Source organism: Berghia stephanieae, chromosome 10 (assembly GCF_034508935.2).
Source record: "Berghia stephanieae isolate SIO BIC M18660-M18661 chromosome 10, UCSD_Bste_1.3, whole genome shotgun sequence".
In the NCBI taxonomy this organism is placed as follows: domain Eukaryota; kingdom Metazoa; phylum Mollusca; class Gastropoda; order Nudibranchia; family Aeolidiidae; genus Berghia; species Berghia stephanieae.
This window is the reverse complement of record NC_088369.1, coordinates 8,431,670-8,446,021: the sequence shown is the minus strand read 5'-3', so window position 1 is coordinate 8,446,021 and position 14,352 is coordinate 8,431,670. Positions and strand designations below refer to the sequence as shown.

The 14,352-nt window shown below is 34.8% G+C and overlaps 1 protein-coding gene across 3 annotated transcripts; it reads right to left on the bottom strand.

Annotated features, from left to right (window-relative positions):
* Positions 1-1,116: 1,116 nt before the first annotated feature.
* On the bottom strand, positions 1,117-14,241 carry LOC144956175 (cysteine protease ATG4B-like). Of its 3 annotated transcripts, none has more exons than XM_078886571.1 (11): positions 14,133-14,241; positions 13,489-13,559; positions 12,898-12,996; positions 11,885-11,983; positions 11,201-11,273; positions 9,670-9,749; positions 7,654-7,934; positions 6,019-6,097; positions 4,117-4,259; positions 3,343-3,592; positions 1,117-1,665 (listed from the first exon to the last, which is right to left on the bottom strand). In XM_078886571.1, exons 2-10 carry the CDS (start codon positions 13,520-13,522, stop codon positions 3,389-3,391), a joined length of 1,092 nt encoding a protein of 363 aa, XP_078742697.1. In that variant the 5' UTR covers positions 13,523-13,559; positions 14,133-14,241; the 3' UTR covers positions 1,117-1,665; positions 3,343-3,388. The 3 variants fall into 3 exon arrangements, with proteins under 3 accessions (XP_078742697.1, XP_078742698.1, XP_078742696.1); XM_078886572.1 differs by having other exon boundaries at positions 1,117-1,677; positions 3,393-3,592; XM_078886570.1 differs by having other exon boundaries at positions 1,117-1,631; positions 3,403-3,592.
* Positions 14,242-14,352: the final 111 nt, after the last annotated feature.

Here is a 14,352-nt window from a genome sequence, read left to right as displayed (position 1 = left end):
AACTAGAGATGAAACGTTTCTAAGATTATAGTTACACCAGACCTGTCATGGGCAGCAAACAAACAAAAAAGGTGTATATGGTTTATGGTTCCCCTTTTGTGAATGTTTTTGTCTTTTGTTAAATCAGAATTATCTATGAGATTAACTTAAAATAAAAGATTAATCAGACTTTTTTTTTTAATATACAAATAACTACCTCATACAGCTGGGGTGAAATTTTGAAACTGATAAATTTGTCAGCAAAATACATCTTTTCAATTTTCCAAGCAAAATAAAGAATTTGGAAATATCCGATTTCGTCTAAATTGACAGGTCCTATAACACCCTCGCCTGGATAACTTGGGGTAGGTGGCTTCTTTGATTGATTACTTTTTAAGGGAAATTTTACAGCACTTGCAACACATATGCCGTATCTCTATCAAGGAGAAGAAATTCAAAAGATTATAGATGTCAAGTTGTGCTCAAAATGTTTGATTTCCATTCATGTCGTCAAGCTGTGCTCAAAATGTTTCGATTTCCATTCAAGTCGTCAAGCTGTGCTCAAAATGTTTGATTTCCATTCCGGTCGTCAAGCTGTGCTCAAAATGTTTGATTTCCATTCATGTCGTCAAGCTGTACTCAAAATGTTTGATTTCCATTCATGTCGTCAAGCTGTACTCAAAATGTTTGATTTCCATTCATGTCATCAAGCTGTACTCAAAATGTTTGATTTCCATTCATGTCGTCAAGCTGTACTCAAAATGTTTGATTTCCATTCATGTCGTCAAGCTGTACTCAAAATGTTTGATTTCCATTCATGTCATCAAGCTGTACTCAAAATGTTTGATTTCCATTCATGTCGTCAAGCTGTACTCAAAATGTTTGATTTCCATTCATGTTGTCAAGCTGTGCTCAAAATGTTGGATTTCTATTCATGTTGCAATTGCAACTTAATAAAACAATAAATCTATATCCTTCACACTTTTGAACATGGTAGTCTAATTCTAAGAACCAAGAAGGAAGATGATGTAGGAGACTACAAAAATTGGCCCGCATGACGATGAACGAATCCAACCCAAGGGTAGATGGTTTAATCCCCAACTCAGACTGGATCTATATATGTTTGTTTCTTTCTGCTTTTTCTTCTGGCCCTGAATTCTGAGCTTCACTCTCTTTATACCAAGTACACGTGTTAACTTCTGCCCTCTTTTTTATTCTTTTTTTTCAATATTATGTTCCAAGAGAGATAATAAAATGCTCCCAATTTTTTCCTTATTTCTTTAGTTACAATTTTTTTTTCTTCAAAAATGCTATAAGAAATACTCAAAGACTAAAATAATTTTATTTGAAAGAGATATTGTTAGAGTTCTATGTTTGAACCGCCCCCCCCCCCCCCCTCCCCATTTAAAAAAAAAATAAATAAATAAATAAATAAAACAACAGAGAAAGAAGTTCTGGGATTGCAGATGTATCAGCCATAGGGAATCCTCGAGTCTATTCATGAACAGTTGCACTAATGATTGACACACAGACATGCTGAAAGACCTGAGGCAACAAGTGGCAGAAATAGTTTGAAAACTGCGCACGTGCTTAGATTATTTCAAACTCTTCGTCATCAAGGCTAGAGGAGGTGTCGTTCATTGCATACAAATCTGTGGAAAAACAAACCAAAATGTGTATGAGACACTGTTTTCCTTTCTAGTATTGATGTCAGAGTAAAATATCCTTGAAAAATTCAAGAATGTTATATTATTTTAGCCTTGCATTGGAATTATAAAGAAAAAATGAGCTTTTTATATAGAGCAATATCCACTAAATGTGCTCAAAGCGCTCTATAAGGGGTCCCTGGCCAACAGCAACATTTATCATGTAGGATGAGACATGACGCCAGTTAGGTGATATTAGAATTTTTTCAGAGTCAAAGTCTTCAAAATATTATATTCTTATTATGGTCGGCGGATCAAGCCTCTGAAATCTCTATTTCCACTATTAGCAGATCAAAAGTCTAAAGTCTACATACGAGCTTTGCGCAGCATGTTTTATTTAATTTTGAGCAAACTTTGTTATCAGAGGTCTGCCCCCCCCCCCCCCCCCCCCCCCCCCCCCCCAAAAATTAAATAAAACATGACATGCAAAGCTCGTAAATAGACTTCAGAGTTTTGAACCGACGACCATCGACTTGTGACACTCTGGCTCAGACTGGTACTATGACGAGGTTGAGTTTAGATTTTAAATGAGCTGAAATGTCAATTTTCAACATGTGTAACTATCGTAAAATTTACACTCAACATTCGGTGATTGTATGAGGACCCATCAAGCTTGCAAAGCCTGATAACTGTGACAGCCATTTGTCTTTAATTTATTTAATTTATAGCTACAAATATGGACTTTAGAGTTAATTTCTTTCTGTTCTAATGGAGGATAAATATACTATTTCTTGCATTACAAATGACTGGAGGGTCCTAATTCGCATCACTTTAATTCTAAATTCACTTTTTTGGGGCAAATGATTCATTCCGACATAATACCGTTTTGAGATGGTGGGTCACATATCAACATATTTGTGACCTAAAAGTGTATCAAATTATGAGAAATCATACTGATTGGTAAGCCTGCATAAGTTTGTTTGTTTGTTTGTTGCTTTAGGTCTCTTCCAACACAATTGAGGTTATATGAGAGACCGCTGAAACAAAAAAACAAGCAATCTAACAAAAATAGTACAAATGTAAATCAAAATCATAACCTAAAGATATCATAAGCTAAATTATAAATAACCAAGAACAAACAGGCAGAAGATTTACAGAAAAAAAAATATCCACTGTCAAAAATACAATCACAAACCAAAGAAGCAGGATAGGCTAGTAAAGAGAAGAAGAAACGACATCACTATCGGATCGTACACCCATGCGAACATCATAGGTATATGATTCAAGGGTGATGCTCCCATCCAACCACCCGCAAGCCTGCATAAGGTTACATTTTCAGATTAAATGCTTTCAAGTGAAGGCTCGAACATATGTTTTGTTGGATTTAAAGAATTGGTTCCAAATAGAAATCAGATGTAGATTCCAAGAGCACACAATCAGTGTACTTAGTCTGAGATAACCTAAAAGCCTCATCCAAACACCAGTTCAGGATCGCACTAAAAGGAATACCATCAAAAACAACAATATAACAATTAGTACATAACAGAGAGATGATTTACAAGGAGAAAAAAAATATATCATCTCCAAAAACTAACACTATACATTTGACTGTTTCCCTCTCAACCAAGGACCCCTGGCTGGACACAACAAAGTAATCCCATGCCAAGACAAATACAAAAAGCAACCCAGAAAACAGACACAGGGGGATTGTAGACACAGCAAGTGGCAGGTGGAAACGTAGGAGTTTAAACTCGAATCGTTATTCACCAGTACTTACCAGAAGGGGTTTTCCTATTCCTTCCGGACATATTGGTTGTATAAGAGTTGGTGGCGGCGGATGGTGGCGTATCTCCGGAGTACCAGGCTTGAGGGGCCGTTTTCCTCACTTCAAACATGCACTTGTCGTTGATGCTGGAAAAATTCTTACATAAATCTTCAAAACTATTCTCACTGTCACAAAAGAAGCCCTGAAATTACAAAAAGGAGAATTTAATGATAAAGTTAAAGTAATATCATAACAATGGGAGACGATAATTATATTTTCTGAAAAGGAGTGAAAAATTGAATGATAACTCCCAACTCTATAAACAGCTAATGGCAAAGACAGGATTCTGTTTGACAAAGCCAAAACGATAACATATAATAATGTTATATTTACTACCACGACTACTACTACAACTACAACAACTACTACTATAACTACAACTACTACAACTACAACTACAATTACAACAACAACAACAACAGCAACAGCAACAACAACAAACAACAAATGACAATGACAACGACAACAACAATACATGTCTGATTAACTGGTTTACATTGACTAACAATAAAATATAAATGTTTCTGAATTTCTAATCTACTGCATCCCTCTAAACAGCAGTAATCAAACATCTGTGAATTTTATTTTTTATTTTTTAAAAGTTTTTCCAAATAGGAGAGAACAAAAAATAAAGACGGCATTTCACTCGTCAATCACATATCTTACCAAGGCAATAGACGGGTCTAATTTATGGAAGGACATTCGGGAAGGTGGAGTGAAACAGTGGTAGGAGCTGTCATTATTTTCAGGGTCCTTCAGGTTAACCAAGTGCTGCGTTGTGTGGGGATCTAGATAAATAAGTTCTTGACCTGTAAATGAATACAGTTTTGTTATTTTTTTGAAAATAATTTTAAAAATAAAATAAATAAAATAATGATAATAATAATAATAATAATAATAATAATACTAATAATAATAATAATAATAATAATAATAATAATAATAATAATAATAATAATAATAATAATAACAATAATAATAATAATAATAATAATAATAATAATAATAATAATAATAATAATAATAATAATAATAATAATAACAATAATAATAATAATAATAATAATAATAATAATAATAATAATAATAATAATAATACAGTTCACTCTGCTTCATCGCACACTCCGCTTATATGCTAAACATTCCCGAAAAAGAGAATTTTTGCTATATAATTATAATCACTCTCCGCTTAGTCGCACACCTTCACTCCATCTCGATTGGAGAAAAATTTCTAATAAAATATACACAAAAAATAATGATCCGCTTGATTCTTTACTATGGACAATGATACACCCATCAGGGGTAAACTGATATCTCAGGAGCTAATGGCACTAATTCAGCCACAGAAAAGACAACACCTGGACAATGTAGATGAGTATGAGTCATCAGAGTGTGACACACCACCCCTGACAAACATTGAAAAAACTTGATATGCTGGACAAACTACGCCGCTTTATCCAAGAAGAATGCTTGACAGACGATATACCAACATTGGCGAGATTGGAGACAAGGGTTTATAAACAGCTTGAACAGAATAGAAAGCAATCAACGCTTAAAAAATAAAATATTAAAAAATTGAGCTTCTATATAGCGCAATATCCACTAAACGTGCTCAAAGCGCTTTATATGGCCAACAGCAACACTCAACATGTAGGACGGGACACGACGCCTCAGAGACAACGCTGTTGACGGCCAGGTACTCATTTTACATCTGAGTACGGTGAGAGAATGTGAGTAAAGAGCCTTTTCCAAGGATTCAACTATGCGCCGAGCAAGGCTCGACTCCAGGACCTTCCGATCCGAAAGCAAGTGTCATACCACATAGCCGCTTCACGATTACTATTCTTACAAACAATAATATCATATGTCATGTCGTCATGGTGTAAAATGAATTGTGAAAAAGTGGGGTTTAAAAGCAGATTTAAAGTTTGAGATCTCCTAGATTTCTCAATTGGCTTGGGGTCTGGAAATCCAGGGTTTAGGGCTATAATAGTGAAAAGAGCGACTACCAAAAAAATTTAGCTTTTGTTTTTGTTTTTAAGAATTTTACAGCGCTTGCAACACATTCAGGTCATATCTGCGCCAGTAAAAAGTAAGAAAATTGGATAGGAAAAACATTCTAGGTGTACAATTAAAAGGACTTTAAGAAAAAGTAAGACAAAGGGAATGGTTCAAATAGAGAACAGATGTAGCTTCCAAGAGCACACTATCAGTTTGAGATCACCTAAAAGTCTCACCCAGACACCAGCACAAGATCCCACTTAGAGGAATACACTCAAATGTTACAAATCATATGTTAAATTTTTAAAAAAATAACAGTACATAACAGAGAGATGATTTACAAGGAAAAAAATATCTCCAAAACTATAACTATACATTTGACTGTTTCCCTCCCAGTTAATGACTCCAGCCAAGGCTGGGAGAAAACTAAGTAATCCCATTCCAAGACAAAAACAGAAAGCAAGTCGGAAAACAGATATAAGGAGATAGAAGTCGCAGTGTGACCTCCTGCCCACCATGGGAGGTCAAGAACCCCACCCAATATGACCAAGGGCTTCTTTTTCTTACCAATATATCCTATAAACCAATGGGCATGGTTTGGCTTGCCTCCTATGATGCCTACAGACTGTTTTAATGCAAAACATTTCTGGAGAAAAAACAAATTGGATTTGATCAGAACAAAATATTTAAAAACCTTGCAGTGGTCGGGGAATGACAAGAATGTAAACCTTGATTTAAAGTACCCAGGCCATCATAAATTTGCTATCATAATTATTGTTATCATCATCATCATCATCATCATCATCATCATCATCATCATCATCATCATTATCATCATCATCATCATCATTATTATCATTATTATAATTATTATTATCATTCTCAACTATTATTACTATCATTTTCATCTATTATTATTATTATTATTATTATTATTATTATTATTATTATTATTATTATTATTATTATTATTATTATTATTATTATCATTATTATTATTATCATTATTATTATCATTATTATTATTACTAGTAGAAAACCCGGAGTATTTGCAGGAAATATAGGCTATCACAAACAAGCACTCATCTATTTTATTAATAATGTAGAAATTACCATAGATCGAGATGATCAAGGGTCAAAATCGGTTAGGTATAATTTGGCAATAGGGCAGCCAGCCAGATGGTGATTCGCAATGTCAAATGACAGATGAAAACCATCATGCCGGAGTGGGGGAACAGACACATTTTTTAAAAACAAAAAAAAAAAACAGCCACGCTGTTATAAACAGCATCGGCATCGCTAAAATTACCTTTTAAAAAATATTAATGTCTTAATGTAATAATGTATGAAAACAATGTCAAAATTATAAATATTACTAACTTATTTTCAAAATGCGAATTAAATTGACCAAACAAAAAAAAAATGCATCTTAATAAATATTTATATCTTCAAAATAAAAGTATAATTTTAATTGGTCATCACTGTACTTTTAATAGTTCAAAACTTACAAAATATTTCTTTTTTTAATTAAATAAGGAATAAAATCGAAGTGTCTTGTGGCCAGCCAAATTGCGATTTCCAGGGCCAAGGATCGAGCATAATCGGCGGCCAAATAATGGCAAATCCCAAGACCCAAAGGACTCATGCTTATACACAATCTAGCAGATATTCTAAATAATCATTTGAATCAACCTCAACTTAAGACATGTTCGCAAGTTACTCGGATATCAATCTGTGAAAAATAGTTTTATAATTTTTTGATTTGCCAGTAATTGAATTCACTAGTCTGATGTCACGTCGCCCAGCAACGGCGAGCAGCCTGGTCCTCAACAAAGAAAATGGGTACTTTTTATTCTTCATGCTGGCTAGAACTTTTAATATGTCATGTGATCAGAATGTATAAAAGACAAAACATGATCATATTTATAATGTTTTTCTCTTCTGGATACACTTTTATGCTCGTCGGAGAAATATTTCATAAGGACGTCTGCCATTGTTCTGATAGTTTAGAACCAGTTAGTAAGTTACCATGAGTCATTTCGAGAGAAGTGATGTCATGACTGTTGAATCCTATTCTGTGCTCGATGATAAAAATTTAACCTTGGTAGTACAGAACAATGTCGATCTCCAACCACATTTTTTTCAAAGAATAGATTATTATTGATAGTATTATCATTATTATTACAAACAGCCGCTTCTGACCTTGAGTGCATCAAAATAGATGGGATTGATGTCTGTCAGACCCAGACGGAGAGGGATAATCAGCAGCAACGGTTTCCAGTCATATTTTTTACTATCCTCATCCTCCTTGCAGTGATTTCGAGGGTGGGGTGAATTGGTTGCATCGTTGACAAAGTGGGAAAATTCCTCTCCGTCCGGCAGCAAACTGCTCTCATCTGATGAGGAATCTTTATTAGGACTTCTGCTGCTGCTTTTGCTGTCTTTATTCTTGCTGCCTCCAATACGTTTCCTGCACTGATTGCCTGTATTTTGATGAGAGAGAGAGAGAGAGAGAGAGAGAGAGAGAGAGAGAGAGAGAGAGAGAGAGAAAGAGAGAGAGACGGAGAGAGAAAAAGAGAGAGAGAGAGAGAGAGAGAGAGAGAGAGAAAGAGAGAGAGAGAGAAGGGGGGGGTGGAAGAGAGTAGAGAGGAGAAGAGAGTGAGTGACAGAGAAAGAGGAGAAAAGAGAGAGGGAGAGAGGAAGTGAGTCAATACTATTTGATACCTCAAAACGTGTTTACACATCTTATTTTCCAAACAGCAGTCCTTTTGTACAGAAATTATGGAAGAATTTTCTGTATTTTCACTTTAATTCTCCACATTGCATTATAATTTGATTTGACGATTTTGACTGTGTGTTTATAATAATTAACACTGATTGGCCAAATCTTATAAATTCAATACATAGAACCAATCACTTCAAAGATTTAACATACATTCACATCTCCTTCAAGGAAGGTAATGTGCTTTAAAGGGCTGACCCTCTTCAAATATTCCCTCCACAGATGGCTGTCGTCAGGGGCATAACTCTAAAGAACTGAACAAGTGTGTATGAAAGGTGCCGGAAAAAGCAAGAAAGTTTTTTTCTTGTATTTTTCTTTCTTGCTTTGTCTGGCACTTTTCATGCAAACTTTTCAATTTTTTATCTTACACCGGTGCCTGCTCTTTAATTTCTTAATTTGGCATAACTCTAGTTTGCTGATGAATGAGGTTTTTTTTAAAAAAGGCATAATTTTTTACTGTATAAGATACAGAGATGAGTCAAATGTCAAAACATAGAAGAATGGATTGCCTTTTCTATGATAAAATGACACATTATTTGATAAAATTCTCAAGACTATGAAAAAAATGATAAAAGAATTTCAAATTCTAACAGCCTCGTTAGGCAGATCTTCATTGCTATCTGACACATCCACATCTGGTAGAGTCATCTCCTCTATCATCAACATCTAGATCACTTTCATTATCAATTTCATCTTCAACATCATCAACTCGGCTGCCTTCATCTTCCTCATCTACTCAATCCGAGATCAATCAATCAGCTGACACAGGAAATTTCATGCCATTTTTTTAAAAACGTAACTCGATAAGTTCTGTCTCATTCGGCGAATGGTAAAGTGGAAACGAAGGTAGTACTCTTCTGGTTATAGAAAAAACAAAAGTGTTCACGGCTACAAATGGAATAAACAACTGAAATCAGTACTGTAAAAAAGAGTATACCTAACATAAAAAGTACTGGGTGACCTAGGGCGATCTCACACAATACAGCAGCGGGTGATGGCAGACGATAATGCCCTCTATGGTTTAAAGTGCACAAGAAACAAGAATGAGGTCCAAGTTTTACAATCACTGCACCCCTGAGCAATCATGCCACTATGTGCGGCTATGTGGTCCAGTGGTATGACATTCGCATTCGGATCAAAAGGTCCTGGGTTCTCTGCGCACAGTTGAGTCTTTGGAAAAGGCTCTTTACTCACATTCTCTCACCATACTCTGGTGTAAAATGAGTACCTGGCCATTTACAACGTTGTCTCTGTTGGAAAAAATTGTAATATCGCATAACAGGTGTCATGTCTTTCGTCCAACATGTTTCGTGTTGCTGTTGGCTAGGGACCCTTTGTAAAGTGGTTTAAGCACATTGAGTGAATACTGCGCTGTATAAAAACTCGTTTTTGTTTTTTTTTGGTCTTTTTTTTTTAAAAATAAATCCAACACTTACGTATATCATCTTGTATGACAACATTATCTAAAGCAATGTGAATCGCAAGGTCACTCCAACTGTCATACACTGATATTCTCCTTTGAAAAAAAATAAAAAGTAAAATATTAGAAAATAATCCGGTAAAATTTCAACATGAATTAAGAAGAAAAAAAGTAAACTATTAGAAAATAATTTTGTAAAACTTAAAATAAAACACATGCACACACACACACACACACACACACACACACACACACACACACACACACACACACACACACAATTTGATCTTGATTTCTTGACAGAAGATAATGAATAGATTTTTGTGGTAGGAAAAAAAAATCACTATATTGATTCTAGATAAGAAATAAAATATCATCATCCATTTCCTGGATCAGATAAATAAATAAAACTGCCAATATATATAATACGTAATTTATTTTGATAATGTGTGTATATCAAAGAGACTAACAGGCAAAAATCTAAATGAAGAGGAAAAAAAAAAAAAGAAACGGACTCAATCCATTTTACCCATATTCAATAGTGGTTAGCATACTCAATCCATTTTACCCATATTCAATAGTGGTTAGCATTCTCAATCCATTTTACCCATATTCAATGGTGGTTAGCATTCTCAATCCATTTTACCCATATTCAATGGTGGTTAGCATACTCAATCCATTTTACCCATATTCAATAGTGGTTAGCATATAATCAAATCACACTCGAAGGTGAAATTGTCTACCGTTAGTAACTATGTTTTGTTTGGTTTTGTTGTTTTGTTTCTTTTTTGTTTTGTTTCTTTTCTTTTTTTTTTTTTTTTTTGGGGGGGGGGGGGGGGGGGGGGGGGGGGGGGGGGAGGGGTGGTGCATTTCAATCAGAAAAAAAATTGAGAAGAAACAGTGCTGCCAAAGATAGACCATGAAAATGTGTACAAAGGAGAGCCAAAGTGAGTAAGGTTTTGGAAAAATGCGTACAATCCTGAAAATACTATAAATAGCCCTAAATCTGATAATGGGTAATTAGACCATACTAGCAATATTATGATCGATATTTAAATTAATGAATAAACTCTCTCTTTATAGAACATACAAAATAGTATCGACCACATATCCACATATAAATCTAATATGACCCAACCAGATAATATTACATTGAACTTTTTAGATGAAGTTCCGGGTCAAGAAACAGATAAAAGTGTTTAAGTACACTAAAAGATTATATGATTGTTAAAATGATTATAATAGAAATATAATAATGCTTACGATTCTCAGCAAAATGCGTACAATAAACCAAAATGCGGTTTATATGCCTTTTTATATATAAGGTTGGCACCACTGAAGTACCATAGCTAAAAATGGGAAATGAAAGTTATGACTTCAAGAGAGAATTAGAGTTACAGAGTCATTCCATTGATAAAAGCTTTCTAGGGAAGTTGTGGATGCTATTTTCCTGGAAAATTTTGAAGAAAATAAGGTACATTTATAACTATTTAAACTTAACATTGGAATCTCAACAAATGGCGGATGAGAAATAAATCAATATTTACTTGAGTACTTGAGCTATCGTGTTGGGTCCAAACCACTGGCCAATGGCTTTTCCCTCTGACTGCCCCATTGAAGCTATAAATAGAATAATATAGATCATAAATATTAGATTAGCTTAGTAGTCCTTAGAACAATTAGGTTCATGGAGCTAAGAGTTTGTTCCCGGATTCTACAGCGTATAAACTGACAATAGCAATTTATTGCTACCCTTTGGATAGGGTGCTTGATTAGCGCAAAGTACTTTCTGCCAGATCGTACAGACTAAGCCACCAAATCTCTGCTTGGTGGAAAGGGGGAGGGTCAGAAAAAAATCTCAACCTCACCCATGATCAATCTCAGTCCCTTTTGCATGTGAAGCAAGTGCTCTAACAACTTAGCTATCAGGATTCCCAGGTCATAAATATAAGATAATCAATATGTTAGAAGAAGAAGAAGAAGAAGAAGAAGAAGAAGAAGAAGAAGAAGAAGAAGAAGAAGAAGAAGAAGAAGAAGAAGAAGAAGAAGAAGAAGAAGAAGAAGAAGAAGAAGAAGAAGAGCAAAAAGAAGAAGAAGAGGAGAAAGAAGAAGAAGAGGAAAAAGAAGAAGATGACGAAGAAGAAGACAAAGAAGAAGATGGAGGAAGAGGAGGAGGAGGAGGAGGAGGAGGAAATGAAAATATGTGAACAAGGTCAGGAACTTGTACTCGCCTATCTGGTGAATGGAATATATGGCACTCTTCTTGTCCTCAAACATGGACAAAATTCTCCAGTAGTCGTCATCACGACACCCTCTTTTCCACCTCCAACCTGCAAGAAATAATATTTAAAGTAATATACGAAAACAGATAAAATGGAGGTTTCGGGCTTCCCCTTTATCAACAAAACAGGATGAATGAAACACTACAGACGAATGAGATAATGAGGTAGTGGCGTTACGTCCATTTTATCTGTTTTCGTATATTAAATTGAAGCTTACATTCAATTTCACATTGTTATTTATTTCTTCAAGCTTCAAGCAGCAACATTTACGTTTAAAATTCATGTTTATTATCTGATTTGATATAAAGAAAAGAGAGCAGAAGCTATAGACTTTAGCTAAAAATTCAACTGTCATTTCCTATGTACCCAGAAATTCAAGCAATCGAGTGAAGGTTTGGAGAAAGTGACGAGACATGACACTTGAAAGGCGATATTGCAATTTTTTTTTTTCCAGACAGAGACAACGCTGTTAACAGGACCTTCCAATCTGAAGGCGACTAGTCACACCACAAGACCACATAGTCGCAATAAAAGTAAGAGAGATATCATGGGAAAGCCCAATTGTCTCTAATAACATCAATATTATTTGAGAGCTTAAAGTTAAATGAAATTATACAGTAGAACATGAATACTACTTATACTTATAGAACTATGTGGTCTTGTGGTACTTTCGGATTGGAAAGCAGTGACGCATAGTCGAGTCCTTGGAAAAGACTCTTTACTCATTCTCTAACCATACTCAGGTGTAAAATGAGTACCTGGGTGTTAACAGCATTGTCTCTGTCGGAAAAAAATTGTAATATTGCCTAACAGGCACCATGTCTCATTCTACATTGTTACGTGTTGCTTGTTAGTCGGTGAACCTTTGTAAAGCAATTTGAGCATGTTTAGTGGATATTGCGCTATTTAAAAGCACAGATTCAAATTTTAAGTTAAAGAAACAAATAATCATGTAAAACTACCTCGTCCTAAATGCCTCAGTATGAGAGTTTGTGCCAACATCATTTGTCCACACCTCAGCATACAACCCCAACCTTGGTCTGTTGACGGTCCCTCTCCACCTGTTAGTAAAAATAAAAGCAATTTATGATTAGTTAGTTACTGTATTATTTTACTGGTACTCTCTCTCTCTCTCTCTCCTCTCTCTCCTCTCTCTCTCCTCTCTCTCTCTCTCCTCTCTCTCTCTCTCTCTCTCTCTCCCACACACACACACACACTTTTTTCTTGTTCCTTTCCTTCCGAATAATTTATTACGACATTTCATTTCAAAACAAGCAACACAAACAAATCTCAAAAATTCCAAAAATGGTATCATAATATTAGTATCTGGACTAAATATGAAAATAGAGACAATGACATTTTGGCACACCTGGGCTGGCCTGAACTTCTAAATTAAAAACTCTATAATAGGCTTTTAAGGAGACCCCGTAAGTCAATAAAATTAGCTTTGACTCACTGTAAACAGATCTGGTTTGACCTTTCTTAATTAGATTATTTTTTCTGATCCCAGGGAACTTTTATATAGGCCTTCACTACAAACTTGCTAAACTTACCAATATGGAAAAACCCTTGCGATAAGTAACCCATATCCTGGACGTCACATCATCTTTCAAGTCATCTCGGTCTGTAATGATTATAATTAGATTGATTGAACATGTTTGCTTTCCATAGTGGTCAAACAGATAATAATTGTTAGGTCATGAGAAAGTAAATGCATACTTGTCGATTGTCAGAAACAACTTTCCCAACAAAAATTCAATTATCACTGTTCACCATTCTTGTTTATTTTGCACTAACAACAGTGAGGAAGAAAAATTTTATAAAACACCAATTCCGACAAAAGGTTTCACCTTTTTAAAAAAAAGACAAAATCATGATTTATAAAGACAATATCAAAGCAATTGATCTTTTCTATAATTACGAGAGCCTGAGAAACCTTGAGCTAAAATAGAGAGCGTTTTAATCAAAAGCATAAAAAATCTAAACCTTAAATAAAATGTAAAACAACACAGATTCATGCAAATAGTGGGCATATATATTGAAGAAACAGTGCATCTTATCATCAATATTGCACTTTATAAACACTTAAATTTAATTTGATTGCATTTTGAAGATGTTGCCGCCAACAAATAAAACAGTTTCAGTACCTCAATATTTGGGAACAATCAAAGACAATGACTTAAGCATTAATACTTACCATGGATAGCACTGTAAGCCTCGCCTAAAATGTAGACAGGCTCTAACGAATGAGAAAATCATCATATTCTTGAACACCACTCTCATAAGTAATGGTTGACAAATTTCCTGAAAAAAAATACAACAAAAACAAAATTCAAAAGGGGCAAACTCAAAGAATCAAGACTTAATAACAACATTTGGTATGCCTTGCAGTCCAAACAACCACCAACTGAAACTAC

Coding starts and splice junctions, on each gene's coding strand:
- LOC144956175 (XM_078886570.1), bottom strand. CDS start 13,522: ATGGGTTACTTATCGCAAGGGTTTTTCCATATTG. Junction 12,997..13,488: donor GCAAGGGTTTTTCCATATTG/GTAAGTTTAGCA, acceptor TTTTACTAACAG/GTGGAGAGGGACCGTCAACA. Junction 6,098..7,653: donor TCTATTTTGATGCACTCAAG/GTCAGAAGCGGC, acceptor TTTTTTCTCCAG/AAATGTTTTGCATTAAAACA.